The sequence below is a fragment of the Gossypium hirsutum genome, chromosome A12, assembly GCF_007990345.1.
Source record: "Gossypium hirsutum isolate 1008001.06 chromosome A12, Gossypium_hirsutum_v2.1, whole genome shotgun sequence".
Taxonomy (NCBI): Eukaryota; Viridiplantae; Streptophyta; class Magnoliopsida; order Malvales; family Malvaceae; genus Gossypium; species Gossypium hirsutum.
In genome coordinates, this window is record NC_053435.1 from 1087810 (window position 1) to 1115121 (window position 27312).

The following is a 27312-nucleotide window of genomic DNA, read 5'->3' on the forward strand; positions in this document are numbered from 1 at the left end:
GTACTCGAAAGGAGAAATAATATCTCATGGCTCATGCATGGAACACTTTGCCCTCCCTCTTCTCTAAATGTTAAGGATAGTGTAGCCGTTTTAAATATATATATATGTTGTATATTTATCATACTGTAACTGCTGTGCAACTTGTTAGTACTGAATGCAAGGACTAGGAGATATGGATGTCCTTTTCAGTTTAATCATCAAGATCTTTTGGATTATTTTATTCCAATTCTCAGCATCTACTGTTCATGGACATTATAAATATGGTCTCAAGGGGTGGCTAGTTCCTCATCAAGGCCTAAGCAGTTTAAACATATTCCCAATAAGCTTCATTTAGCTCTCACATTACCAGGATCTCTTTTCTCTGCTGCATATATAACAATGGATGTGGTCACAAGTATGGTTGCTGACAGACCAGTGGTCATTTTTAGCAGGACTACCTGTTGCATGAGCCATAGCATCAAGACTCTCATCAATGGGTTCGGGGCGAACCCCACGGTTTACGAGCTCGATGAAATTCAGAATGGGCAACAAGTTGAAAGGGAACTGCAGCAGATGGGGTGCAATCCCAGTGTACCAGCTGTTTTCATAGGGCAGCGGCTTGTTGGAGGTGCTAACCAAGTCATGTCCCTCCAACTCAGGAACCAGCTTGTCCCATTGCTCAAAAGGGCTGGTGCTATATGGATTTGAAACATAAAGTAGACTTTCATTAACTTAAAAGTTCAATACCATGCATGCTATTAAGCAAAAATAAAGTGAGAAATGGTTTTGTTGTCTGTGTCCACATATATTTGCAGAGCATAGTTGTACACCATTTTTTGGGGCCGAGCAGGGTCATAGCATTTACCTTTTACTAAATTTTAACTAGGTAGAACTTGTAATTTAACTTGCTTATGTAATATCCCTTGTCTATTCTAAATAAAGGTATATCTGCTATTAGTGGCTTGAACCTTGACTTGGCATGCAATGCAGCATGAGCTGAAAATAAATTAGTGAGGTTAATTACTTGTTTTAACTAGGTTGATCTTTTAATGGAAAAAATAATCAAGTATCAAATAAGCTCTTCATTTGTAGGCATCAATGACCCTTTAATGTTGTAAAACAAAGTAAATTTGTTGATGCTATCAACAGACAAAGAAGAAAAGCAGATTCAAATTGGTGGATTGAATGTTGTTCTAACATGGCCACATATTCTGACTTGATAAATTAATACCAAAAAACTGTGCAGAGATTATTATAATATAAGCTAGCTCACTTGAGATAGATGGATGTAGGGATGGCAATGGAGGGGTGTCGAGGCGAGGATTGCCTTACGTTTCCATGAAGCACCTTACTATATTTATTACTTAATTTTCAATTTAAATTATACATAATTTTTTCATTCAAGTTATATATCATTTTTAGCATATCAATTATAAATCATATATTCATATTTCTATTATTTTAGTGTATATATATAACATACAAAGGTAAAATAGTGATTTACAAATTAGAACAAAGTAGAGCGAAATAAGCATTTACTCGCTACAATTGTCCCATTTCATCACATACATTCACTTTTTTTTAAAAAAAATTCCTCATTTGAAATGAATCAATGCAAAGTTCGTAGAGTGACTCGAATTTTGCCAGTTCCTAAATAAATGATGACAAAAATGTGTAAATTTTTAAAGGGAAGTCAAGCAACTTAACAAAAGTAGTAACCCATTATTATTATTATTATTATTATTATTATTATATACAGTTTTTATTATTGTCCATAACTCTCCAGAACCTTTAAACAAGTCATGATATAATATATGCTTAAGTTTGTTCAAACCAAAATCTTTTTTGTCGTTATAATAGTAACAGAGTCAACTGAACTAATATTCAACTGGCAGTAGTAATTCATTATTATTTCATGTGATAAATATTGTGGAGGTATCAAACCCAATGGTTAACACTTTTTAAGAAAGTTCTAAATTTGCTTCAACTTCTTTAAAAACTGCAAATCTACAATTACCTTAATATGCTATCCATTGTAATCATGGTGATTACTATTAATTCAAGGCATTTTCCAATAGTTGAGTGCACTAACAATAGGGTTCCACATGTGGAGGAATATCTCAGCTTCATCACATTCTTTTGCAAGTAAAGAACGCAATTAATGTAAAGAGGAAGTACTAGATAATGCAGTGGGTCATCAAGGCATCTTCTTCTTGCTTCTTTGTACGGTCCTTACGTTTGTTTTTTTCCTTTTAGTCCTTAAATGCTATTAAAGATCAAGGTTCCATTTTTCTCTTCTTTTTTTCCTTTTGCTTTCTCTAGTAACTTATGCTAATTATTGGAATTTGAGGGGAAAATTGGATAAACCCAACTTCTTTCTCCACTTCAGCAGAGATGCTGCAAAGATGATAGAAAGCAGAAAATTAGTCATACCAGATAGACTTTGTTAACATAATACGAGAAAAAAATAATTACAACACGAATACTTGAATGTGTCAATCTATATAATGCAAATTATTAGCGCATCAAAGTTTATCTCAAATCAATTGTTCTTCCATATTTTGAGAGGTGTTGAAGGAGAAATATCTCATGGCCCATGCATGGTTTCACTTTGAGTATGTTATGGATGTCCTTATCAACTTAATCATCAAGGGGGCAAATATATGAAGGAAGATCTTTTGGATTATTTTATTCTTTCTCAGCAGATCTACTGTTGATGGACAGTATAAATAAGGTCTCCATTGTGGTTAGTTCCTCATCAAGTCTAAGCAGTTTAAACATTTCCCAAGAAACTCTTTCTCTGCTGCATAACAATGGATGTAGTTACAAGGATGGTTGCTGACAGGCCAGTGGTCATCTTTAGCAGGACAACTTGTTGCATGAGCCATACCATCAAGACTCTCATCAGTGGGTTTGGGGCGAACCCGACGGTTTACGAGCTCGATGAAATTCCGAATGGGCAACAAGTTGAAAGGGCACTGCAGCAGATGGGGTGCAATCCCAGTGTACCTGCTGTTTTCATAGGGCAACAGCTGGTTGGAGGTCCTAACCAAGTCATGTCCCTTCAACTCAGGAACCAGCTTGTCCCACTGCTCATAAGGGCTGGAGCAATATGGATTTGAAAGATAAAAGTAAACTTTCATTAACTCAAAATTCAACACCATGCAAGCTACTAAACAAAAATAAAGTTATAAATGGCTTTGTTATGTGTTTCCCTATTATCACCATCCTTGTACACCATTTTTGGGGCTGAGTAGGGTCATAGTATTTTCCTTGTACTGATCTTTAATTAAGTGGAACTTATATTTTAACTTGCTTATGTAACATCCCATGTCTATGATAAATAAAGGTGTATATATATATATGCTATTATTTGCTGCATTTAGTAACCTTGACTTGACAGTGTAGTTTCATTATGTCCTGGGAACACTTGGCACCTAAAAATATAGGAGTAGAAACAGGACAATAAGCTTAAGGGTGAGCAGGCAATGTAATAGCAGCATGAACTGAAAATCAGTGAGATTAATAACTTGAATTAACAAGGTCGATCTTTTAATGGAAGAACAGTGGAGTATCGAATGAGTTCTTCATTTGTAGGCATTGATGACCTTTCAATGGAAAAATAATATTGAGACTTGTGTTAACAAAGGTCTGTCTTCTGCATTATGGTGAGATCATCTAGAGTTTCAATCAACAAAAAACAAGTTAATCCCAGTTTAATGAACTGCTTCATATTGGTTTTCAATCACTAGCCTTCACAAACTTCATAGCAAATGTTTCCAAATTTATCTCCTTTGTGTACCCAAGGAGATCTTCAGCAGCAGCAGTTATTGCACATGCCATATCATAGAGAGACTCAAATTTGACTTGGCGGCATACTGTACTGCAAACCAGCTGAACCAGATTCTGAATACCAAGCAAATCAATAAGGCACAACAGCAGTTGTATTCATAGGGCAAGATCTCATTGGAAGTCTCCATCAGGTTATATGGTCCTCCATGTGGATCTTCAGCGAGAAATATGAACATGGAACACATGTACTTTCTCAACTAGGCTTTGATACTGAGTTGCAAAACAATATAAAGACCGTGACTCTCTTCTTTTCTTTTCTTTTTTCCATTTTGGCATGAAGAAAATGGATAACTATTGACAATTTTAGATACTTCAGAGACTGAAGAGACTCCTTACATAGTAAACTTTCTTGGGAAAGCAAGATTCCTCGTGTACCACCCCTGGCCTATGCTTTGAATTACATGCAACATTTAATGGCATAAACATGGATTCGAGTAATCAACCTGATAGCAATACTGGATCAATTATCTGAAACAACAACTTGCAACAGAGAATCATCCACGGACTCTTTGCAGATATATGCCAAAATATGGCATTGGAAGCATCCCAAAGTTTTAAGGCCAAGAATTCTAAGAAGCATTAAGATACAGACAAAAGATACCTGCTGAGATTAAATTCAAAGCAGATAACTGCATAATGATATTAGCATTGTTCCATTTCTTCCCAAGGATTAAAAACCAGTTTTTGGTCATTAAGACAATCATTCACCCTGAGTCCTGTTAAGAAACACATGAACCAGTAAAATGAAACAGGTAAATGAACATCTAACGTCTGCCGAGATAACCACTCCGAACGAAATTCATCTTGCCACAAATACTGATAATTTTTATTAACTAGTTAAAAATTAAACAAGGGGTCACATTGGTTTTTGTTCATTCTGTTTCAAAGATCTTAACTTGCAATGTATTAGAGGATTTTCTCCTATATTTGAAAGGGCAGACCAATATACAGGAATAAGAACACTGAAAGGAAAATTTAATAACTTTATTCATAACTGATGGCAAAGTCTACATACCGAAATAAACACTAACCAAAAAGGTTTTACTTTTTAACGTATCTCTACAAAATTCCTTCCTCAATCGTCAACTGAAAATGAACACAGCGGCATGATAATTGTTCACCTGTGAATGTAATCTTTCAAAATGCCATTTCTGTGCTCTATAATTGCATTCCTCCGCCAATTCTCGACGGCTTTACGAACCGTGGCGTTTGCTTCGCGGATTTCTTCAGCGGAGAATTTATGCTCGATGATTCCCAAGGGTCCAGGTTGTAACACCTTGATAACAGTTTCCATTTCTTGCTCCAATTGCCTGAAAAAAGAAAATTCGAGAAAAAAATTCAATCTTTTCGAGATTTTGGAATTTGGAAAACCCTAAAAACAAGGAAATTCAAAGGGTGAAGTTTGTAGTACCGGAAGAGCTTGGGAATGGGCAAGATATTGCCCAATTGAGAAAGAGAAGCCCGCATCTCGTCGGCACCGTGCTAAAGCCGATAGGTCGAGGGAGACAATGAAAGTGGATTACTCAGCCTTCGTGTCGCAATCAAAGAACCGGCAAACCAGAAGGACACTCTGATCATTGATACTATAGAACCGGAAGTATGAGTAGACCTGTAATGGACCGGGTGACTCCACTGTCCGGTTTACATCGATTTCAATTTAAATAATAAAAATATTTTAGTTTATATTTATAAATATTTTTAATATTTTATTAATATATGAATGGTAAAAAGTATAGTTTAAGTTTAGTTCAAACGTAAGAGATTTACGGGCATTTCCCTCTATTTAGATTCGATCTGGTCTGAAATATAAACTTAATATTTTATTTAAGAATAATTCTATATAAAATATGACAATTCGTATTTGACTCGAATCAATTATATTTGTTCATACTTTGAATCAATAATAAGCGAAATAGGATTAAAATATGAAGATTATCTAATTATTTTGATAAGAACTAACTTTTTAAGTAGATAAAATATGTATGTGGAATAAAATCTTTTTATAGCTAAGATGTTATAACCTCACATGAATAAATAAAGAAAATTTTAGAATCGTATTAAAAAAATTTTAATTAAGGTCTAACTTTGATTATTCGAGTAAATTTTTTTGTATATTAAAAACTCATAACTATAAAATACAAAATATATATTAATAATACATATATTTATAATTTGATCGAGCTTAAAAAAAGTTCAAAACTCAATCCGATTAAAAAATAGGTTTTTTCTTTATTTTTTGAGTTTTGTCTATTTGATCGAACCCTCCAATATTTCAAGTGAGTCTTCGAGCCCAAGCAGATAACTTAATCTTTAGAGCTTTAAATATAAGTAAGAATAATTGAAGTGAATATATTCCTATTGATCTTTTATTGCCCTCAACTTTAGATATATAAAATATTTTCTCTGAGTAAATTTTCATTAATTAATTTAATATATACTAGATTAATCCATGCCTACTATACAAGTAAACATTTTAGGTATTACATTTATAAAAAATATATATGAAAATTAAATGTAATTTTATTTGAAATAATAAAGTTGAGATAATAAATATTTTGATGTTTTGGATTCAATTACAATATTTTTTTAAATTTTATATAAAAATATAAAAAAATAAAAATAAAAGGTTTTTGATAATTTTACAACTGAATTAGAAATAGATAACACTAATTCAATCAAACTCTTAAGTGATAATTTATGTCAACAATAAATTAAGCAACTTAAGTCATTTATCATTACATACGTGATTAGTTCATCAACTTGAATTTTGAGCTAAAAAAATTGTGACTTCACGTAACATTTTTGTTTGAACAAAATGAATGAAACGGTGCCCACTACCAAGCATGGTTTTTAAAACTAACTTGATGGTCGTACTGATCAAATCATCAACTCTCGGTGGACCGATTCACTATTAAAATCTAAAAAAATTTAAAAAAATCAGGAAAATAGAAAAAATTCTGCAAAAGAAAAGTCAGGAAAATTCATAAAAATACTTTAAAAATTTTTTATAAACAATTTAAATAATAATAACACTTTTAATTTTGTTTTGGATTTGAGTTGGGTTTGGGCCAGTTGATTAGTGGGTTTAAGGTTGGGTTCCATTCATATTTGTATCAATTTTTTTTTTTGGATAATTGAATTGAATTTCATAGAAGAAACCTATACAATATATCAAACCCCAAATTGAACAAATATGAATATTAAGAGCATATACCCTACTAATTTGCTTTCCCATCAACTTAATATGTATAGTTTGTTTAATTTGCACCAAGATTACACACTCATTAGAATGAGGCTTGCCAAAATACCTCCCATCCCTTTCACACAAAATTGAATGAATATATGTCAATCTAAGCACAGCAACAATAAGGGACTTGCCTTTGAGCTTAGAAACAGCCCAAGCCAGCTCCTAATCCCAAGTTCCAACATCAGTGTTAATATTACAAAGCTGCAATACCCTCTCCCAAACCTTCAAAGAAAATATGGTTTCTAGTTTCAACAAAGCAAGCAACATTGAGACCAAAGGAACTTAAATGATCCCTAGTAGGCAACCAATTCAAAACTGCCACCCAAGCAGCAATAGAATGTTTAGGAATATATGCAAAAGAAACTAAAATAATCGATCCTAACACCCTTTCCTCCCCTTATCTCTAATATCCTCCCACTACCTTGAAAAAGCAATCTTACTGCTAATAGGAATTCTTTGTACACTACCAACAGCAAGCTCCTTCAGCTTCCAGCTACTTGTAAAATTAGGAACAACATCCCAAAAGCTCCTCCTTTTCATAACATACTCTTTAATCCAAGCAATCCAAGGAGAACCTTCCTCTGCAAGAATACTTTGAATATGCTGCAAAATGCAAACCTAATTCCATACTTCAAGATCCCTTAGCCTCAGCCCACCTTCTGATTTAGGAGAATGTATAAAAGTCCTGCTAACTCTAGCACCATGTGCAACACAATCCTAACCTTTTCGAAAGAATTAAACACAAATTTGAGTGATCTTTCTAAGAACAACTTTTGGAAGAAGAAATTACCTGCATCAATAAGACTGTGTTGAACTTTGGCCTGCAATGTAATATCAGACCAGTATGGAAGCTAAAACAGCGCAGCAACAACATTTTGTTCATTTGTAACTTGTTTTAGTTGTTTTGTAATTTGACTTTGAGGTTAGTAAGATTAGTTGCTGACTTTATATGATTTCCAATGTGATGTAATAGCTGATTTGTCAGCTTCTTTTGTGTGTAATTTAAGCTAAGTTTTAGTCAAGTATTAGTGGGAGCAGTTACACAGTAGGTGGTTGTCTTGTCTCACATATATGTTCATCATCTTAATGAAATATACAAGTGATTTTTCAGTCATCTTCTTGTTCAAATTCTCTTTGCATTTGTTCTTTACTTCAATTCTCCTTAGTTTACATGTCCAAACACCAACAAATGGTAATCAAAGCCTGTCATCTTTGAGGACCTCTGTTGTTGGTAGCTTCCTTTGTGAGAAACCTTGTAGAGAAAGAAACTGAAGCTATCATTTTCTTTTTTACTGTAATATGAGCTTTACACCACCACAACCACTTGTCTTTGCTGGTGAGAACTACCACATTTAGGTAGTAAAGATGAAAACTTACCTACAAACACATGATTTGTGGAATGTAGTCGAGAATGACACAGAACCAGCTCCGTTGAGGGCCAATCCCATTATTGCACAAATCAGACAACATAGTAAAGAGTGTGCTAAGAAGCACAAAGCAATGGCATGCTTGCAAAATGGTATGTCTAATGTGATCTTCACCCTAATAATGGCATGTGACACTCTAAAGCAAGCTTGAGAGAACCTAAAGGAAGAGTTTTTGGGGTCAAACAAGACAATGCAGTAGCAGTTGATTAACCTCAAGAGGGACTTTGAGAACTTGAAGGTGAGAAAGTCTGAGACATTCAAGCAGTACTTTGATAGGATAATGGTCATAATCAACAACATCAGGCTCCTTGAAGATGATTTCAATGAGAGCAGAGTTGTTGAGAAGGTCATTACAACTCTTCCTAAAAAATTTAAGTTAAAAATATCCTCATTGGAGGACTCAAGAGATTTATCAACCATCTCATTATCTAAGTTGATAAATTCTTTATATGCACTTGAGCAAAGAAGGGCCAATAAGCTAGAGGAGCATTCTGAAGGTGTTTTCCAAGAAAAAGCCAAAGAAAGCTCAAGTTTGAATTACAAAGGGAAGAAACCATGGCTTAACAAAAGGGAGAAACCAAAGAGGGGTGCAGGAAAGAAGAAATTTCCACTATGTATTCACTGCAAAAGGTCCACACATTTGGAGAGGTGCTGCTGGTACAAGCTTGATATTTAGTGTAGGAGCTGTAAGCAATTTGGTCATATTGAGAAGGTTTGCAAAAACAAAAAAATGGCACAAGCTCAGCAACAAAATCAAGCTCAAGCTGCTGAGGATATTCAAGCTCAAGAGGAGCATGTCTTCACTGCATCATGCTTTGCAACTTTAAGTAAAGTTAGAAGGGATTGGTTAGTAGATAGTGACTATTCAAGGATCTCGATAAAAGCTTTGTTTCAAAATTTAGGATTAGAAATGGAAACCTCATTAAAGCTAGAGGCAGGGGCAATGTTGTAATCAGCGCACACTCAAGTAACAAAGTAATTTCAGATGTTCTTTTTGTACCTGATATAGACCAAAATCTGCTTAGTGTTGGTCAATTGATAGAAAAGGGCTACTCACTTACTTTCAAGAACAACTCCTGTATTATTGAGGATCTACTTGGTCAAGAACTAGCCATAGTAGCTATGACTAGAGATGCTTTGTGTTGGATATAAATCAGTTGGAAATGAAGGTCTATACTAGTATTGCTGATAAAGCTAGTTTATAGCACAAGAGGCTAAGCCATGTCAACTATAGATCACTTGGTTTGCTGCACAAACTGAATTTGATTAAAGACATGTCCAAGGTTAAAGTTAAAGAAAAAGTTTGTAAGATTTGTCAGCTTGGAAAACAAGTGAGATTGCCTTTTCTAGTTAACAAGGCATAGAGAGCTCGAGACAAGTTTCAATTGGTCCATACTGACATTTGTGGACCAATGAAGACTTCTTCTTTGAATGACAGCAGATACTTGGTGTTGTTAATAGATGATTTCACTAGATTTTTTTAGATTTATTTTCTGAAGCAAAAGTTTGAAGTATTTGAGGCAATTAGCAAATTTAAAGCCTTAGCTGAGAATCAATCAAGTTGCAAGATTAAGGCATTAAGATCAGATAATGGCACTGATTACTTGTCAGATAAGTTTCAGAGGCTGTGTGAGCAAGCTAGAATTCATCATCAGCTGACAACCATCTATACTCCTCAACAGAATAGAGTTTGTGAAAGAAAGAATCGAACAATGCTTGGCATGGCTAGATGCCTATTGTTTAAAAGTAAATTGCCAAGCAAATTTTGGGCTGAAGCTGTGAACACCTCAGTGTACCTGCTTAATAGATTTCCAACCAATGTTGTTAAAGAAAAGACTCATTTTGAAGCTTGGTATGAACTCAAGCCAATAGTGTCACACCTAAAGGTGTTTGGTTGTGTCTGCTATACTCTCATCCCAGCTGAGAAGAGAACCAAACTTGAAAAAAGATCTGTGCTAGGGATTTTTGTTGGCTACAGCAGCACAAATAAAGGCTATAGGATCTTTGATCCCTTGATAAAGAAGATTATTGTTAGTAGGGATGTAAAATTTGATAAGGAAAATGTTTGGAATTGGAATGACACAAATGCAAGCTTGAGTGAGCAAGGTCTACAGGACAGTGATTTGCAACCAGCTGATGAAGAATAGTAAATTGTTGATGATTTTGATGATGTACCTGTGAGAGGCACAAGAACCGTTACTGACATCTATCAGAGATGTGATGTTGCAATACTGGATCTTACTAATTTTGATAAAGCTGCCAGAGAAGAGTGTTGGAAAAGGGCCATGCAAGCTGAAATAGAGATGATACACAAGAATGACATTTGGGAATTAGTTGATAGACTAGACCAGAAAAGGGTTATTGGTGTGAAGTGGGTGTTAGGGTCAAATACAATGCTGATGGGACTCTAAAAAAACACAAGGAAAAACTTATGGTGAAGGGATATAGCCAACAGTGTGGGATCGACTTCATTAAAACCTTTGCTCCTGTTGCAAGGTTAGATACAATAAGGCTTCTGCTTGCCTTGGTTGCTCAGAAGCAATGGAGGGTACATCAACTGAATGTTAAGTCTGCATTTCTGAATGGCTTTCTCAAGGAAGAAATCTTCATTGAACAACCAGATGGGTTCAAGGTTCCTGATGAAGAGAATAAGGTCTACAAGATAAAAAAGGCATTATATGGTCTGAAGTAGGCATCAAGGGCCTGGTATAACAGGGTTTATACATGCCTGTCTGGGCTCGGGTTCGAGAAAAGTTACTCAAATTCATGATTGGGCATCTAAACGACTCGAATCATCACCGAAACGAGTTCGTATAAAAAAGTGTCAGTGAGCCTACACTTTATGTGAAGAAATCAAAGAATGAAACTCTGTTGATTGTGTCACTTTATGTGGATGACTTGTTAGTAACTGGAAGCAAATGGGAGCTAGTTAATAAGTTCAAAATACAGATGTAAGATGTTTTTGAAATGACTGACTTGGGAGAAATGACATATTTTTTTGGCATGGAAGTAATTCAGATAGACCAAGCTATCTTCATATCCAACAATGGCAACCATGAGAAAGTTGATAAAAAAGAGTATAGAAGCCTTATAGGTTGTCTGCTCTACTTGACAGCTACAAGGCCTGATATCATGTTTGTTGTTAGCCTTCTGTCAAGATTCATGCATTGCTACGATGTTGTTCATTTTAAAGTAGCCAAAAGAGTTCTTAGATATATGAAAGGGACTTTAAATTATGGAGTAAAGTTTGAGAAGACAAAAGAGCTTAAGTTGATAGGGTATTCAGATAGTGATTGGGCTGGATCAATTGATGACATGAAAAGTACTTCTGGCTACTTCTTCACTTTTGGCTCAGGGGTCTTTTGTTGGAGTTCAAAGAAGCTACTAAAATTAGAGTTGACAATCAGTCAGCTGTTGCCATAGTTAAAAATCTAGTATTTCATGGCAAGACCAAGCATTTCAAGATTAAATTTCATTTTGTCAGAAAGGCTGAACAATCAAATGAGGTAAATTTGATTCATTGCAGCTCAGAAAATTAGTTTGCTAATATTCTAACTAAGTCTCTCGATGCTACAAAGTTTGATATTTTAGGGAGAAGTATTGGTGTTTGTTGCATACAGTCCAAGGAGGAGTGTAAAACTTTGGCCTACAATGCAACATCAGACCAGCATGGAAGCTAAACCAGTGCAGTAGCAACATTTTGTTCGTTTGTAACTTCTTTTAGTTGTTTTGTAATTTGACTTTGAGTTAGTAGGATTAGCTACTGACTTTATATGATTTCCAATATGATGTAATAGCTAATATGTCAACTTCTTTTATGTGTAATTTAAGCTAAGTTTTAGTCAAGTATTAGTGGAAGCAGTTACACATTAGGTGGCTGACTTGTCTCACATATATGTTCATCATCTTAATGAAATATACAAGTGATTTTTCAGTCACCTTCTTGTTCAAATTCTCTTTGTATTTGTTCTTTGCTTCAATTCTCCTTAGTTTACATGTCCAAACATCAACAGATTGCATATTGGAAATAATAGCTTTAATAAGCTAAAGCCTACTAGCATAACTCTAATATCTAGTAGACCAGCCCCCTTGCTCAATATCTTGCCAATCAAAACACTACAGTCTGAAAAAGTCAGTTTCCTAGATACAAGAGGCACTCCAAAATATCTTACAAGAAGTTGACCAATCTTGAACCCAGTAATACTTCTTATAAGCTCAACCTCCTCTTCAGAAATACCAACAACAAATAGCTCACTTTTTGAAGCATTAACCTACAGCCCAGAATACCTATAAAACTCCTCCAGTAAACACCAAATACCAACTACCAAGTCAACAGAACCCTTGGCAAATATAAGAAGATCATCTGCAAAGGATAGATGAGAAATCTTAACACAGAGACATTTAGGATGATACTTGAAAACACAACATTGAGCTGCCTCTTCTAAAATCCTGGATAGGGCATTGATTGCAACCAGAAAGAGATAGAGAAACAGAGGATCTCCATGTTTGATTCCTCTTTCCCCTCTAAAAAAAAGATAAAGCCCCCATTAAAAGAAATGAAAAACCGAGGAGTAATGATGCAAGTAGCAACCCACTTGATGAATAGCTTAGGAATACCTATAGCCTTCAAGACTGAGAGAATAAAGCCCCATTTCAAATAGTCAAAGGCTTTCTGTAAGTCCACCTTCAAAGCACACCTAGGTGAAGTATACTTTCTATTATAGCCCCTTAACAACTCATGAACCAAAAGAGTGTTATCAGTAATACTCCTACCCTTAATGAAAGCACCCTGGCTTTTAGAGATTAAAGCATGCAAGTATTAAGTAATTCGATTAACAAGTACCTTTAAAATACATTTATACACAACACTACAACAGGAAATAGGCCTAAATTCCTTGATGTGCCTAGGATTCTAACATTTAGGAATTAGAGTAATGATGTTAGCATTAAAAGCAGGCAAAAACTTTGAAGAAACAAAGAAAAACTGGGGTAAATTTGAAGAAAATGCCAATTTAAAAAAAATGATGGGAATGTATCACTTTTTTCAAGAAATAAGCAAATTTTGAAAAGTGAAAGTAAAAGCGTGCCATGGAGGGTGTGTTTTCATTATGAAAATTTTCTAATTTTTTTAACATATCAGTTCCTTTAGTCAAATGGTTAAATGTTAATGGTTTTGTTACCAAGCTTGGTTTTGATTCCTCTCCTACTCATACTTGTATTTTTTATTTCATCTTTGTTTCAAGATTTTTTTTATTTTTAATTAATATTTTTATCACATCACTTCCTCTAGTTACATGGTTAAATAATAATGATTTCATACTTAGTTCTAAGCTTGATTCCTCTCCTCTAAGTACATTTGTATTTTTTATTTCATGTTGTTTCAATTTTTTATTTTTAATTAATGTTTTTAATTAATAAATATATTGTTTTCAAGTTTTTATTTTTAATTCATTTTTTAATTAATAACTCTTTTATTTATAAAATCAAATAATTATTGCAAATATCATTATTTTTAGTAAAAATAATTTTTGTAGGTGTAATTTATTTTTCAATCCATATCTTGAGTGTTGTAAATTTAAGTATTATATAATTTTGTATGTGTATTTGAAATAATTATTTGAAATATTTCACATATAAACGTAATGATATTTGAAATAATTAATTCATATATAAAAATATTTGAAAAATCATACCCACAATGTAGATGAAAAAAAAATAATATTTGAAATATTTACATATAAAAATAATAATGATATTTGAAATAATTTATTTCATTTTATAATATTAGAAATCACGGTACCCATAATATAGGTGGAAAACATAAATATTTGACATATAAATATTATATATATAAATTAGTTGATGTTTTTTAAAAAATAAAATATATTTAGTATAATGATAAATATCAAAATTATATATTTTTATTATATAATTATTATAATTATTAATTTATTTATATAAATAAAGGAGTTATTAATTTCAAATATTTTAACATAATAATATATATAAAAAATATATTTTTTAATATATAATTATATATTTATTATTTGATTTTATAAATTAAAGAGTTATTAATTAAAAAAAACTCGAAACAGTATGAAATAAAAAATATAAGTGTGCTTAAAAGAAGAATTGAACTTAGGACTCGATAATGAAATTATTATTATTTAACTATTTAACTAAAAGAATTAATATAATTAAAATATTAATTAAAAATAATAAAAATTTTTGAAACATGACCATTAACATTTAACAATTTGACTAAAGAAACTGATGTGTCAAAAAAGTTAAAAAACGCGTCATATAGAACTTGTTTTCACTTCCTATTTATTTTCCTAAATTTTAAAAAAAAATAACCTATTTCTCTAATTTTTTTTTAAATTAGCATTTTCTTCAAATTTGCTCAAAAAACTGCGCAGCATCAAGAAAATACTCCTCAACAATATCCCATGCTGATTTGAAAAAATAAGCCGTAAAATTGTGCAGCTTTCTCTTTCCCCTATCCAAAAATACCTATCTTAATTTCATCCCAGGGTTTTTTTTAGTTGTCTAATTTTTATCTTTTTTTATCACCCAATTATCTTAGATTTTTTAGTGTTTTCTAATTTTATACGTTAGTCAGCTAGTGATTAAAAAAGACAAAATTAAATAGTTGAGTGACTATTTTATAACTTTTCATAGTTGGGTAACTAAAAAAAATTTTACTAATAATTAGATGTTCATTTTATAACTTTTCATAGTTAGGTGATAAAAAAATTATCATAATTGGGTGACTACTAATAAATTTACCCATTTATTTTTTTATTAATTTCTTTTAAATTTGGGTGGTCGGTTGAGTTTATAGTTGGACTTTTTTCTCTCTGTTTGGGCTAAGAATTTTTGCCCCAAAACATTTTTATTCTTAATTTGCAATCCAACCACAATTTAAAATGGTTTCTCCAAACCAATACCCTACCTATTCTTGATTCAACTATTCTTACGAACGAATTTGGTCCAATTTAAACAACAATGCTGCCAAGAAAATATGAAAAACAAAAAAAAAATGGCTTAAAAGGCTGTTCCTTTGTTCTACTTTGGTTCATACATAGATTCTCAGCAGTCAACGCATTTTAACATACACCAGTTTTGAATGAGTAATGCCCCTTCTCTCAAGACTCTTTTCAAAATGTCAAGGCAATGATCTTACCAAACAAAGCAATCCCAGAATCCAACACTCCAAAAAAAAAAAAAACAATGTAATACATACATACATGCAAACATACATACATACATACATAGCTACCATCAACCCTGCAATTAGACCACAAATTTCACACTACATACACATATAATTTACCCTATACACTCTTTCAACTTATCCACACCTAGTTTAAAAAAAAAAAATTATGATATTGAGTGACGCCTTCTCCTTTGGAACAAGAAACGAGATTCTGCATTTGGTTTACTCCCTATTGGCTTCAAATTATTGATCCTGAATAACGAGTTGAGTTGCTTGCTTAATTTCTTAGTGAATGATTTGAATATCTTGTTAGCAGGGTGTGACCTTACCAGCTCTTGTTTCATTGACACGTGATCTTTTTCTAAATCCGTTAGCCTCATCCTCATCCTTGCCACTTCGAGTTTCAGCTCTCGGTTTTCTCGTCTGACCGACGCGTAGTTATCTCTAGGCGAGATGGCTCCACTCCCTGCACCACTGCTCGATCTTTGAGGGAACTGGCTGTTGATTGTGCCAAAAAAGAATTGGTTGTGACCTCCGTTCATCGCGTTCCGGAGCCTGATTTGCTCGAAATATAACACCTGGACCGCCATTTGGACAGGTAACCTTTCGTTCTGTGCTGCATGGCTACAAGCTTCTTGTGATAATTTCTGACAGTCTATTGTTTTGCATAGTCTATAGCGTTCCGAGTCCTTTATGTTCGGATGAACCTGTAAAACAGATTGCTTAATGTTAAACTTAGTCTATGGAAATTGTGGACTATTTAGTACTTTCTTGTGAGACGATCACCTTGAGGAAGATATCGACGGCTCGGTATAGCCCGTCGCTAATGATCCGAGCATGATCAGGAAGTAACTCTGCAAGTGCTATGAATTTTGATGGCAACAAGTTTGTGTCCAGTGCAATTTCTGCAAGGTAAGTGTCAAGTAACTTGGATACTTTGAGGATTGAACTTTGTTTTGGGGATCCAGGACTGTCAAAATCATATGCCATTTCACTTTCATCTCTCATGCGATTATCTTCATCATCATCCTCACCCAAGTTCAAAAATATGGAGAAGATCCTCAAGATCGACTCCGTATCATACATGGTTCCGTGATTGTTACCATATGAATTAGCTGGTATAAGGATATCTTCAAGGATTGCCTGGTCTAGTAGCAGGCCTATCCTCCTCTCTAGATCAGATCTGCATGAAGTGGATGCTGATGAAGCTATTGCAGTTTTCAGTAAACTAGACAGGAAAGCCATGGGAACTGAGCTCCTCCTTGATTGAGTTGGCAGTAAGCTAACCATGGCTTCAACAATGACCCTTTGTTTCTTTTGCAGTTCCATGTCCAACAGGCTTCCCCTTACAATGTGAGGGTCCCTAATGACCAGGCCTTGAAGAGAATTATGGGTGTAATTTATCAAAATCTTGCTGATCATATCCTGTTTTAGACCCTTAGACTTCACGGCCGTTAAAACTCGTTGGAAGAACTCGAGATTAAGAACCGACAGTGACTTTCCCCACCAGTCAGATGGCGTTTCCGGTTCGATGTTTGGCATAGTTTTCATTGGAAAGTTGTGATCAAGTTTAAGTAAGCCTGAAGCAAGCTGCTCTTTGCATGCATTATTGGCAATTGCATTGATAAGCCTATTAACCAAGTTGATCTCTTCGGATACAGGCGAGAGGCATTCGCAACGGTGAAGAACAGATATCGAGTTTGATATGTTCGGAAGTACCGTGTCCTTCAGATACGCTTCTGTACGAGCTTCCAAGTTCTTCTGCACAAACTCTTCCGTCATTTCCAAAAAATGCGCTGCACATCGTAACATCGCGACGTTCGATAATGTAATCTCGATATTTATTCCATAGCAGAACTTTGCAGCTAGCTCAAATGCTTCCGGTCCACCAGGAATCAAAGAGAGATTCATACGCGAAATCGTTGCATCCTTTGCTTCGATCAACAGTCTACGAATTCGTCCACTCCGAGAAACTAGAGGGAACTGAAAACAAAATTTACAAATCACAATGGTGCAACAAATTCTTGGTCACAAAGGTAAACATCTTTCAAACATCATAAACATAGACACCATGATAGATTAAATATTACCTTGTGAAGTGCAAAGCTTGATGCTCCTATTTCAATGGTAACATCACTAGAAACATCAGAAATAGGCCTGCAAGATTGAAAAAACTAGGTCAAAGCATGTTGCATAGGGACTAAAGCTATAAAACGAAACAAAAACAAAAACAAAAAATTTAAACGAGAGATGAATGTATTTCTACATGCTTGTTAGTGCCAAAAATTTAGATATCATGATGTTTTGTTTAGCATAGTCCTGCAATCCCATGCTTTAACTCATTAATTTCCCCACTGCTTCAGTCAATATGTAAATTCCATTGAACATCTCAATCAATAGAAAAAAAAAACTATATTTGGTTCCATGGTTGGACAAGGAGGACCCATGTGGGAAAACTAACAACTCAATAATTATAGCATGAGTGGTGGTAAAAATTTTCAAAAAAAACAACCACTGAAGAACTGGTTTTAGTTGTGGAAGTGGAAAACAAGTACACTATTTCACTTTCTTTCATGGATATGAATTGCTAGGAACCAAATGGGACCCTTAGTTTTTGTTGGATAGATGTGTGTTTTTTGTTATTTTATGGGAGAATGTATCAATAGGGCAGCTTATGAGAATTTTATAAGAACACATCCCCATATCCGACAATCGAGCCTTGTGGTACCATTACTTGGTATGGAAGAATTCTGAGGCCAGGATCTTAAGCTCAAAGGGGTTAATCTGTCACAGTCAAACATGTCTGTATTCCAGGGCTTATCAACAACTAGTGCTGTCTAATTTTAATTTACTTGAGGGACCTTATATGAACATGATAATTGACTGAAATCAAACTTTTAAGAAAAGAAAAAGCTGAAATTCATGTACTTTTCTGATAACAGTTAGTTCTTTCAGATTATCGGAAAAAAATTATTATAGAAAGAAAAAGATTGCACTCTTTGCATAAAATTATGAACCTAGGAAATAAAACAAAGCAAGATATAGATTTTGTTGATCTGTTCTTGTCAGATATGAAGACTGAAGTTGGAAAACATCATTTTCACGATTAAATGAAAAATCTGAAACTGTGTGACAAGTAAAACTCAATGGTCTAAACTCAATTAAACAGTAAGATTTTTTCAAAGTTTAATATATTAAATGCAAAAACAACCCACTAACTTAAATTCTAGTGAAAATCACTCTGCAACAAAATAAGAAACAAGAAGGTTACCATTCGGTGGCAGCATGCCTTATAGTTGAACTTGGACGAAAAGATCTCTTCCCAGATATACTTGTTTTAAGTTCACCAACTGTAACAACACCCATCTTCACAAAAACCTGGAAAAAGCTCAGATTTTTAGCCTTCAGAAAGTTGTAATCTTCGGCAAAATATCTCTTTTTTGTCAGTTCAATACTTCATGGTTTGTGCTGCTGACAGGTGGTTTAGAGATTGTATTATGAAAGAGGAAGGGGTGGATTATGGAGTGAGGTAAAAGTCACATGAATTCATGCAGGATTAAAGGGTGGTAATGGCTTTTAAAATATACTTTTTTTAATGAGTGTTAATGTAGAGAATATGCCTAATCTAAAGTTTTAACTATGAACTTTTCGGTGAAAGCCAGTGAGAAGGTGGCCTTTTTCTTTTACATGGTGTTTGTGTTTATGAAGAAGAAAGAAAAAAAAAATATTGCAGGAATCCTGAAGGGTTGCAGTGCTTTTTGGGGATATAATCATGGCTATTGAAAGCTACCTATATAAAAGATTAAGCTTAATTAACTCTTTATATTATGTGTAAAGTCTTAGTAAAGTAAGGGTATTAAGAAGATGAGTTGGATTACATGATATAATTAATACCACACTCCTTTGCCCATATTACATCACCCAAAAACTACTTTTTAAGTTCTGCAGGATATATATATATAAGTATTATATATAGCCTATTTTAAGTCCTAGCTAGAAGCCAAGGCCTTCAACTATAGGCATTTTCTTCGCCACAATCACCATGACATTACCTTAACATGCTACAGTTTCTTCAGATGACATTCCTTCTCCCTTTACAGAAACTTTTGTGAAACATTTATAGTTTTGCTCCGTTGATTTTGGAAAACATTTGAATAGCACTGTTTTCGATATTAAATACCAAAACTTACTCAAGAAACTTTTGGTTGATAGGTTAGTAGTCTTATCCCTCACATAAGAGTGAAAATATAAATTCGAACTTCGAGAGAAAGAATTTTACTTTTAAATACTCTCGAAACCAACAAACCATACACGAAATGTACCACAAAAATATCATGGTGTTGGTTTTATTGTGTCAAGCTCCCCTTTACAGAATCAAACAAATATACCCAAAATTTTATTGGGCAAATTGAGTGTATATACGTACTCTGTTTGCTTAATTATGACCTAAGATTGCATGGATCAAGTGATAATAATGACCCCATCAATTCATGCTTTTTTTGTGTGTGTGTGTGGCTTGAGTAAGTGGTATGCAGTATTTAATTAGCCTCAAAGTTTGCTGATCAAATGCTTTTATTTTTCTTTCTTGGTTAAGCTTTGGAGGCAAAAAAATTAAGGTAAATGAACATAATTTGCAGTTAATTGTTAATATTATCTCTTAGGTAGGTACATCATGAAGATGTTATAGGTCTCTTGTGACAAAGACATCTTCGTTTTTATTTTTATTTTTATTTTATTCCATTTATTTTTAGCTAAACTTTTATATTTTAAAAAGTTTTGAGTCCATGAGCAACCACACCTTAAGAACTTGGTTTTGAATTTTTTAGGAGAACATATTATCAGACAGATTATTGAAGGTGGCATGAATTTAATATACCAAATATATTGGTGTAGCCACTCACAGTTATCATTATATATATAGATATGATCCTTCAAATATATTACCAAACATATATATGTATACATAAGTGGTTGATCTTCAGTTTTACATCAGAAATCCCAGTTGCAGATCACTAAAAAAAACAGATATATACAAAGTAAAAAGTATAAAGAATGGTGAGGATCTTGCTTCCCTTTAATCTGTATCAGCCAAGAAAATGGGAGTATAGCCCAGTGCCAGACATAGATACTAAAAGCCAAAAGGGAATTTCCTTTTCTCATATATATTTTTTTTACAGGTGAAAGCAATTTTGAATCATTAGTGCAGCAAGGTGATGAACAAAGCAAAGTTGGTGGCTACAATTATAGTTACAGAAAACATGTGAGCCCACACTCTTTTGAAACCCTTCTCCCTTCCTTCCCCATAATAGCCATATACTTTACTGATTAGCTCCCCTATTATCAAATTAAGGGTGGTCGATGATACTTGATCGTGTGGGTGGGTGTGTATATATTTTCCTTAACTATGATCCTACTATTAATCATTTTGTTAACCTGTTTTGCACTTACTGGTCTTTGCCATGTTAGAATCAATGGGTTATTTTCAAATCATTGAACTATGGAGTGTTCCAAGTGTCTTCTTGCACGTGGGTTTGTTCAGTCAAGTTTTCTTCATATCCAAGCCTGCTGAGGAAATTATTTTCGTCACGTATAAGTTTGGTAAAAGCTATTCCTTTTAAAACCCAGCAGTAATGATGGTTATAAGGGAAACTGCACAGTTACTTTCATGGTTAAATTGGTGAACAAGGAAAACACGGGTGTTTCTTTATAGCTTTTTTTTACAAGAAGAAAACAAAACCCGTTACTTTTAAAGTGAATTGTTGCGCATGCTCAACTTCAGTAAGTGATTTGATGAAATAAGGTTAGAGTTATTCAAAGAAATGAATTTATGCGTGTGCCCCATCCAAGTTGTTTTTGTTCATTGAATCTGGTGAAAACCAAATGATTAACCTTTTTTTAACTTCACCTATTTCATTTACGTTGCTTAATTTTGATGGTTTAAAAAAGATAAATTCAACCTCCTTAGTACAATGGATAAACAGTGGACTAATTGAAAATGTTTCCTAATAAAAGATGAAAAAACTTTTGTTACTTCAATGTTTTTAGAATCGAAATCTTGAAATCTAATCAATTAGATCAATCTTGAAATCTAATCAATTAGATCAATCCGGACAGTTTAAAATAAATTATTAAAAATAAAATATATATAAATTAATTAAACCGACCAGTTTAATCAATTTACAGGTCCATCAATTTTATATCTCATCAAATGGATACTCTGACCAATTTCTGATCCAATCCAGCAACATCACCAAAAGCTTTGTGATCCTATTGAAATTAGAATCCAAAAGTGTGCGTTTCATTTACGTTGTAACCTAATGAACCTAAGATGGGGTTCTAAATGTTTGAGACATGTTGTAAAACCTAAAGAATCAAAGAGAAAAATTTTCCATTATTGCATTGTTAATTAGTTGACCCCTCAAAGACGGTACAAATTTTGTCTGCAATGAAACGCCTCTATCAAACCATTCAAAGCTTTTTAAGAGCTACACCCATAAAGAAAAGCAGCAATACCGACATCTTTTTACAATTTTGATATTAAAAAACAAGCACACCAATAGGAAAGTTGAAAGTCGGGTAAAAGAAAGGGTGGGGGGGGGGGGAAGGGGCATGGAGAACATTTAAGCAACTTGCAATCCACCTCTTGCAAAATGATGAGTTCAAAAAAAAAACATCAAGCTGAAATGCTAAGTCACAGAGCTAACCTGACATGATCGCTTTATCTTGTGATTATTTGGAAGAAAGGAATAGTAGTTCATACTCTGTTTGCTACAAACGCTTATTGCAGATAATATTTGATGATAATAAAAAGACAAGCTAGGCATTAAATACAATCAGTCCTACTGTTGAGGTAAAGCAGATTGGTTGATAAGCCTTGCTGCTGAGAAATGTAACTTTGCACAATTGACTATAATTTACTCAGATCTATTAACAGAAAAGCATATCATGGTTGGTGAAAACCACATCTGCATAGATAATGAAGAATGGCTCTAGCATTTTACATCAATTTGTGCGACGAACCTCACCACCCTGTCTTGTGCTTCTGCTACTGCTTAGTGGAACCGAACTCTGACTTGAAAGCTGCAAATCAGAAAGGGGAACAGAACCTGTCTGCGAAAAAATCAAACCAACTGAACTACTAGATGTGCTAGCAGAAGAAGGGATTCGGCTCAAATAGGAATCCTTCTTAGACGAAATCAGCTCAGGCCGTAAATCAGAAGAAGAGGAAGAAGGCGCCAATGTAGCCAGTAAAGACCCAAATTGGTAGGGAGCAACTGGCATGTCAATGAAAGATGATGCTGATGGATTATATCTCATTGCTCCTACTGGGTGGTCGAATTTGCACGTGGACCCAAACTTGCAGTGTCCATTCTGCAAGTAGAATGAACAAGGCTGCACCCCCTGTTTACAAGAAAGAATAAAATCCAACATGTAAAAACTGAAGTCTAATGTCTTAGCATAGACACTGCATGTCAACAACATGAAATCGTAAAGGTAATAAACTAGCAGTTCAAGATAGCAATACCAAAGTTAAGCCTGAATTGAATTTATTTCCCACAATAAGTAGTCATGGATAGATAATTATCATTTCTTGACCCACACAGACTGAGATATAAAATGAATCGACATGGTGAAGTCATGATGAAATTGTTACCAAACTAACTTTAAGACAATGCCTATTTCCTTGTTATGAACAAGGAATGAAATAATAGTAAAAAAGAAAAGTTACATAAGATCAAGCAGTTGCATTGAATTAAACATGAAGGCAATTTAAGAATCAAATGACATCACTCCAAAAACCCCATTCCCTGTGTCATGTAGTTGAGTTACTAAAGCATAAGATGGTACATAATTGCTATAATAAAGTTTACAATACATATGATCACTAAGGTCATAGTTCATCGGAAAATAGGGGACGTGAAAACTATAGTGAGAACTTGCAACTGTTGACTCAACATAGCATTCTTATATCTCTGTTTCAATCAAAACACTACAACTTGAAGTAAGCATGTCATTCAGTAAGTATATTATCAGGCAAATACAACAACTCAAGAAGAGACAAAAATATTTTGCAGCAAAAAGGAAACATTCTCAATTGAATAGATAACAGATATTACCAGCAAAGTAGAAAGATCTATGTTAGTGATAAAATATCTAATAAGTTAATGAATCACGACAACTCCATTCTATATTTCTATGCAAATTTGATTATGAAGAATCTACTTGATTCTCTCCTTAACTAACCTTGACTCACATTAATACAAACAATATAAAGAAAGATAAAAACAAAGATTAAACGCATACACCTCATATAGACATGTATGCATGTTTCTCAATTGGGCCAAGTTGACAAGAGTGACTGAGACCATAACTTATCAAAGCCACCACTGGATTAGGAAGGGTGCAAATAAGGACCACAGTATATAAAGTTAAAGGTGGCTACTACTTTGAAAGCTAGTTTTTCCTAGCCAAAACATACTAAAAATATTTAATAAGATTAATAAAAACCTTGATGATGTCCCCTTATAAGGCAATGGCCAAAAGTCATCACTTTCTTTCTTTACCCTAAGTAACTTAACTTCCAACTCCATAGCAGATAAAGTAAAAAACAAAATGTTGGACTTCTAGGGCAGTCAAAGTCAATGTCAGAGGCATTTAAATATATTAATCTAACAAAACATTTAATCTAGTGCAACATTTTGAAGGTCAAGATCCCTATAAAAGCCAACCCCAAGTGCCAGGAACGTAACAAAATGTCATCTTCAGCATAAAACACAATACAAAGGGCAAATTAAGACAAAGAGATTAAGAGTGTTAACATACTGGACGTAAAGGAAGTCCCATTGGACTGAGGATGCAATTTGTTCGTGGCACAACCCTATCTCTGGGATGATGATACCTACAAGTTGATCCAAATTTACAGTCACCGGTTCTCAAATAGTATTGGCATTCAGGTTCACCGGGTCTCTCTGGAAATGTTTGATCCTTCTGGTTACTGCTTGAAGGGCCAGTGGAAGAGGGCAAGGAAGGATATGGTCCTGCAAGTGAAGGTGTTGAAGAAGATAGCTGCGTTAGTCCATAGAGAGAAGTTGCTCCAACAGCAGGTTGCGCACCAGGAGAGAGTACTGGGCTCACAGGTGCCTGCACCAATTAAGTTAAAAACAGCTTCAGGAATCCCTATACTTTGGCAGTACCTTAATGCAACAATGCTGATTATCCTACCGAGTAATGACTCCAGCCCGGAATAGGAACCACTCCAGGGGAAAAGAGTACAGGACCATAAGCCCCTTGAACATATGAACCTGGTAATAGTGGAGGCCTAGCCACTCTCACACTGGCGGATGCTCCCCCATACTGTTCAGGCATAGGAACTGAAGGAGACTGCACCGGCTGATAAAATTGAGGTGCAGATACTGGCATTGATGTACCAGCAGGTTGAGGATGATGGAATTTACAAGTAACGCCAAATTTGCAATGCCCCATTTTCAAATAGTAGGAGCATTCTTCCTCACCCTGTTATATACGCATATCAAACCAGCTCTGGATGTTTTACGAATACTCAAAAAGATTAATATAAATTGAGAAAGAAAAGAAAACAAGAAGAGATCATCCAAACCGGTCGTAATGGGTATCCATATATATTCAGTGGAACTTGGCTAAAGGATCCACCTCCATGTTTTGGATGGTGAAACTTACAGGATGCACCAAATTTACAAGTCCCAGTTTTTAAATAAAACTGCAACAACCACAAAAGCATAAGTTAGAAGAAAGAAAGAAAGAAAGAAAAGATCTTCCCAGCATTAATTAGCAAAGGGGTTCTTTCGTTAACAACGATTTTGCATTTTCCATAAACAATTTTTCCTTTACCTGGCATGCAGGTTCCCCTGGTCGTTCAGGGTACTCCCCTGTAGCTCTTACTGCAGCCTCAACCTAAATGGCATCACAACCAAATAAATATCTCCGACAAAATCCTTAAAATAGAGTGCAAGACAAAAGATCAATCAGCCTAGACAGCAGACACGTCATTAAGAAACAGTGTAAGAAAAGGGCTGCTCATATTACCAGTGTTAGGGAAGATGATGAAAAAATACAGACATAAGTTGCACGCAATTTGTTTAAATCTAGAGCAGAGGATGTCAATCATAACTTGTAATTCGAAGTACTTAGCTTCTATAAATATCACATTAGAAATATCATCTCCATCAAATTCCTATGAGTTATAAGCAACAAAAATATATACACATGAATGGAAGTATATGGGGAAAAAACCACTTATGATAATAACTACTATATAAGAGTTTTAATGCATTGTTACAGCACATAGAGATTATAACCAGAGAAGGTTGCTTCATTTATCCACTACTACCGTGCAAGTTCATTATTCCTAGTGCATTTTGCACTTTCATAGTCGGATATTAAATTATTAAGTATACTTAGTTACACCCCATCTGTCGCCAATAACAGTCAAATTCAACAACATCAATGTACATTCTACATGCTATTTCCATAACTCAATATCAGTTCAATGCAAAAAACCAGCAACGGAATCAAATAAAGAAAAGGAAATCCCTCATTAATTGAAGCAAACGATAAAAGGAATATACCGCAGCACGGTTGCGAGGGTGATTGTAACGGCACCTGCTACCATATCCGCACAAACCGGTTCGCATGTAGTAAACACAGTCAGGTACCCCGGGCCGTTCCGGGTACGATTCGGCCCCCCTCAACGACAATTGCCACATCGATTCTGCAAGTGCACCAAAGAAAGTTGAATAAAACACCTAATTCGCACTCCGCATGGTAAAAACCCTAAAGCCCCAAATAAAAATAAGCTTAACCGAAGTGATATCGTTACAATGCGGGTAGAAAACCGAGGAAAAAACACAACGGAAAATACCTTCCAGGCCGGTTCCGGGACCGGCGGGGCTCCATTCGGGTTGGTGAACCGATTGCGACCCATTCCGTCCCGGGTTTCGACCGTATAACTCCATCGAAACGGGTTCTATTTTTCCTGTTGGGGGGCGGCTTCTGATACTTGGTAATACCTTACCGAGTTCACAGAAGAAAAAAATTAAGAAAAAAATGGAAGATTCTAAAAAGAAGAATGGAATGTTCTAGAATAATCGGGGAGAGGTCGATCGATAGTGGAAATTTTGGGAGTAAAGGGAAGAAGAAGAGAGATAGAGATTCTTTGGTATTCCCTGTATTCGAGCTTTTTTTGTTTTCTTCTCTCTCTACTCTCCCCCTTTCTCTCTCTAGTACCGTACGTCTGGGTTCGGGCCTCTTTTAGCTTTGTTTCTTTTCTTGTGGTTTAATTATGTCCTAGCCCTTGTACAATTTGAACTTTAAAATTTAGTCATTTTGGTTTTTTTATAAGCATAATTATAAATTTAGCCTTAAAGTTTACATACTTTATCAATTTAGCTCTTTTTTTTTGTTTTAGTTAAATTTCGTCCTCATCCTTTTAATCAACCTTTTAGAAAAAGTCTAATTCTTATTTTTTTAATGGAAATATAGACTAAAATGTTAAATTATTTAACATGGTAGCCTACATAGTAATAAACATGTACTTCGACTATAGCAAATTA

The 27312-nt window shown here is 34.4% G+C and overlaps 5 protein-coding genes and 1 long non-coding RNA gene across 8 annotated transcripts; 3 read left to right on the plus strand and 3 right to left on the minus strand.

The window, feature by feature from the left end:
- The first annotated feature begins 303 nt into the window (after window positions 1-303).
- LOC121210800 (monothiol glutaredoxin-S1) lies at window positions 304-936 on the plus strand. The gene has a single exon (XM_041082403.1). The coding sequence runs from the start codon at window positions 379-381 to the stop codon at window positions 685-687; it is 309 nt and encodes a 102-aa protein (XP_040938337.1). The 5' UTR covers window positions 304-378; the 3' UTR covers window positions 688-936.
- A 1817-nt stretch (window positions 937-2753) lies between these two features.
- On the plus strand, window positions 2754-3476 carry LOC121210801 (monothiol glutaredoxin-S1). The gene has a single exon (XM_041082404.1). The coding sequence runs from the start codon at window positions 2793-2795 to the stop codon at window positions 3099-3101; it is 309 nt and encodes a 102-aa protein (XP_040938338.1). The 5' UTR covers window positions 2754-2792; the 3' UTR covers window positions 3102-3476.
- A 1318-nt stretch (window positions 3477-4794) lies between these two features.
- LOC107930043 (uncharacterized) lies at window positions 4795-5494 on the minus strand. The gene is made up of 2 exons (XM_016861606.2): window positions 5243-5494; window positions 4795-5141 (listed from the first exon to the last, which is right to left on the minus strand). Exons 1-2 carry the CDS (start codon window positions 5296-5298, stop codon window positions 4949-4951), a joined length of 249 nt encoding a protein of 82 aa, XP_016717095.1. The 5' UTR covers window positions 5299-5494; the 3' UTR covers window positions 4795-4948.
- A 10054-nt stretch (window positions 5495-15548) lies between these two features.
- On the minus strand, window positions 15549-19622 carry LOC107930015 (BTB/POZ domain-containing protein At1g03010). Of its 3 annotated transcripts, XM_016861582.2 has the most exons (5): window positions 18996-19622; window positions 17815-17881; window positions 16511-17707; window positions 16054-16431; window positions 15549-15976 (listed from the first exon to the last, which is right to left on the minus strand). In XM_016861582.2, the coding sequence occupies exons 1-5, from the start codon at window positions 19088-19090 to the stop codon at window positions 15968-15970; spliced, it is 1746 nt and encodes a 581-aa protein (XP_016717071.1). In that variant the 5' UTR covers window positions 19091-19622; the 3' UTR covers window positions 15549-15967. The 3 variants fall into 3 exon arrangements, with proteins under 3 accessions (XP_016717071.1, XP_016717059.1, XP_016717065.1); XM_016861570.2 differs by having other exon boundaries at window positions 15549-16431; XM_016861576.2 differs by lacking the exon at window positions 18996-19622 and adding an exon at window positions 17991-18375 and having other exon boundaries at window positions 15549-16431.
- LOC121210802 (uncharacterized) lies at window positions 16497-21222 on the plus strand. The gene is made up of 4 exons (XR_005905984.1): window positions 16497-16636; window positions 16883-17298; window positions 17386-17760; window positions 20902-21222. It is a non-coding gene; the product is annotated as an uncharacterized lncRNA (long non-coding RNA).
- A 1202-nt stretch (window positions 21223-22424) lies between these two features.
- LOC107930036 (zinc finger CCCH domain-containing protein 32) lies at window positions 22425-26995 on the minus strand. The gene is made up of 7 exons (XM_016861594.2): window positions 26622-26995; window positions 26329-26471; window positions 25592-25654; window positions 25341-25460; window positions 24947-25237; window positions 24548-24865; window positions 22425-23125 (listed from the first exon to the last, which is right to left on the minus strand). The coding sequence occupies exons 1-7, from the start codon at window positions 26713-26715 to the stop codon at window positions 22727-22729; spliced, it is 1428 nt and encodes a 475-aa protein (XP_016717083.2). The 5' UTR covers window positions 26716-26995; the 3' UTR covers window positions 22425-22726.
- Between the last annotated feature and the right edge of the window lie 317 nt (window positions 26996-27312).

Excerpts from the sequence above, each read along its gene's own strand:
- LOC107930036 (XM_016861594.2), bottom strand. The coding sequence starts at position 26,715 with ATGGAGTTATACGGTCGAAACCCGGGACGGAATGGGTCGCAATCGGTT. Across the intron at positions 25,461-25,591 it reads CAGGGGAACCTGCATGCCAG|TTTTATTTAAAAACTGGGAC; the intron begins GTAAAGGAAAAA and ends TGGTTGTTGCAG. Across the intron at positions 25,238-25,340 it reads ATGGATACCCATTACGACCG|GGTGAGGAAGAATGCTCCTA; the intron begins GTTTGGATGATC and ends CGTATATAACAG.
- LOC121210800 (XM_041082403.1), top strand. The coding sequence starts at position 379 with ATGGATGTGGTCACAAGTATGGTTGCTGACAGACCAGTGGTCATTTTT.
- LOC107930015 (XM_016861570.2), bottom strand. The coding sequence starts at position 19,090 with ATGGGTGTTGTTACAGTTGGTGAACTTAAAACAAGTATATCTGGGAAG. Across the intron at positions 17,882-18,995 it reads AGGCATGCTGCCACCGAATG|GCCTATTTCTGATGTTTCTA; the intron begins GTAACCTTCTTG and ends TCAATCTTGCAG. Across the intron at positions 16,432-16,510 it reads CCGTCGATATCTTCCTCAAG|GTTCATCCGAACATAAAGGA; the intron begins GTGATCGTCTCA and ends TCTGTTTTACAG.
- LOC121210801 (XM_041082404.1), top strand. The coding sequence starts at position 2,793 with ATGGATGTAGTTACAAGGATGGTTGCTGACAGGCCAGTGGTCATCTTT.
- LOC107930043 (XM_016861606.2), bottom strand. The coding sequence starts at position 5,298 with ATGCGGGCTTCTCTTTCTCAATTGGGCAATATCTTGCCCATTCCCAAG. Across the intron at positions 5,142-5,242 it reads CCCATTCCCAAGCTCTTCCG|GCAATTGGAGCAAGAAATGG; the intron begins GTACTACAAACT and ends TTCTTTTTTCAG.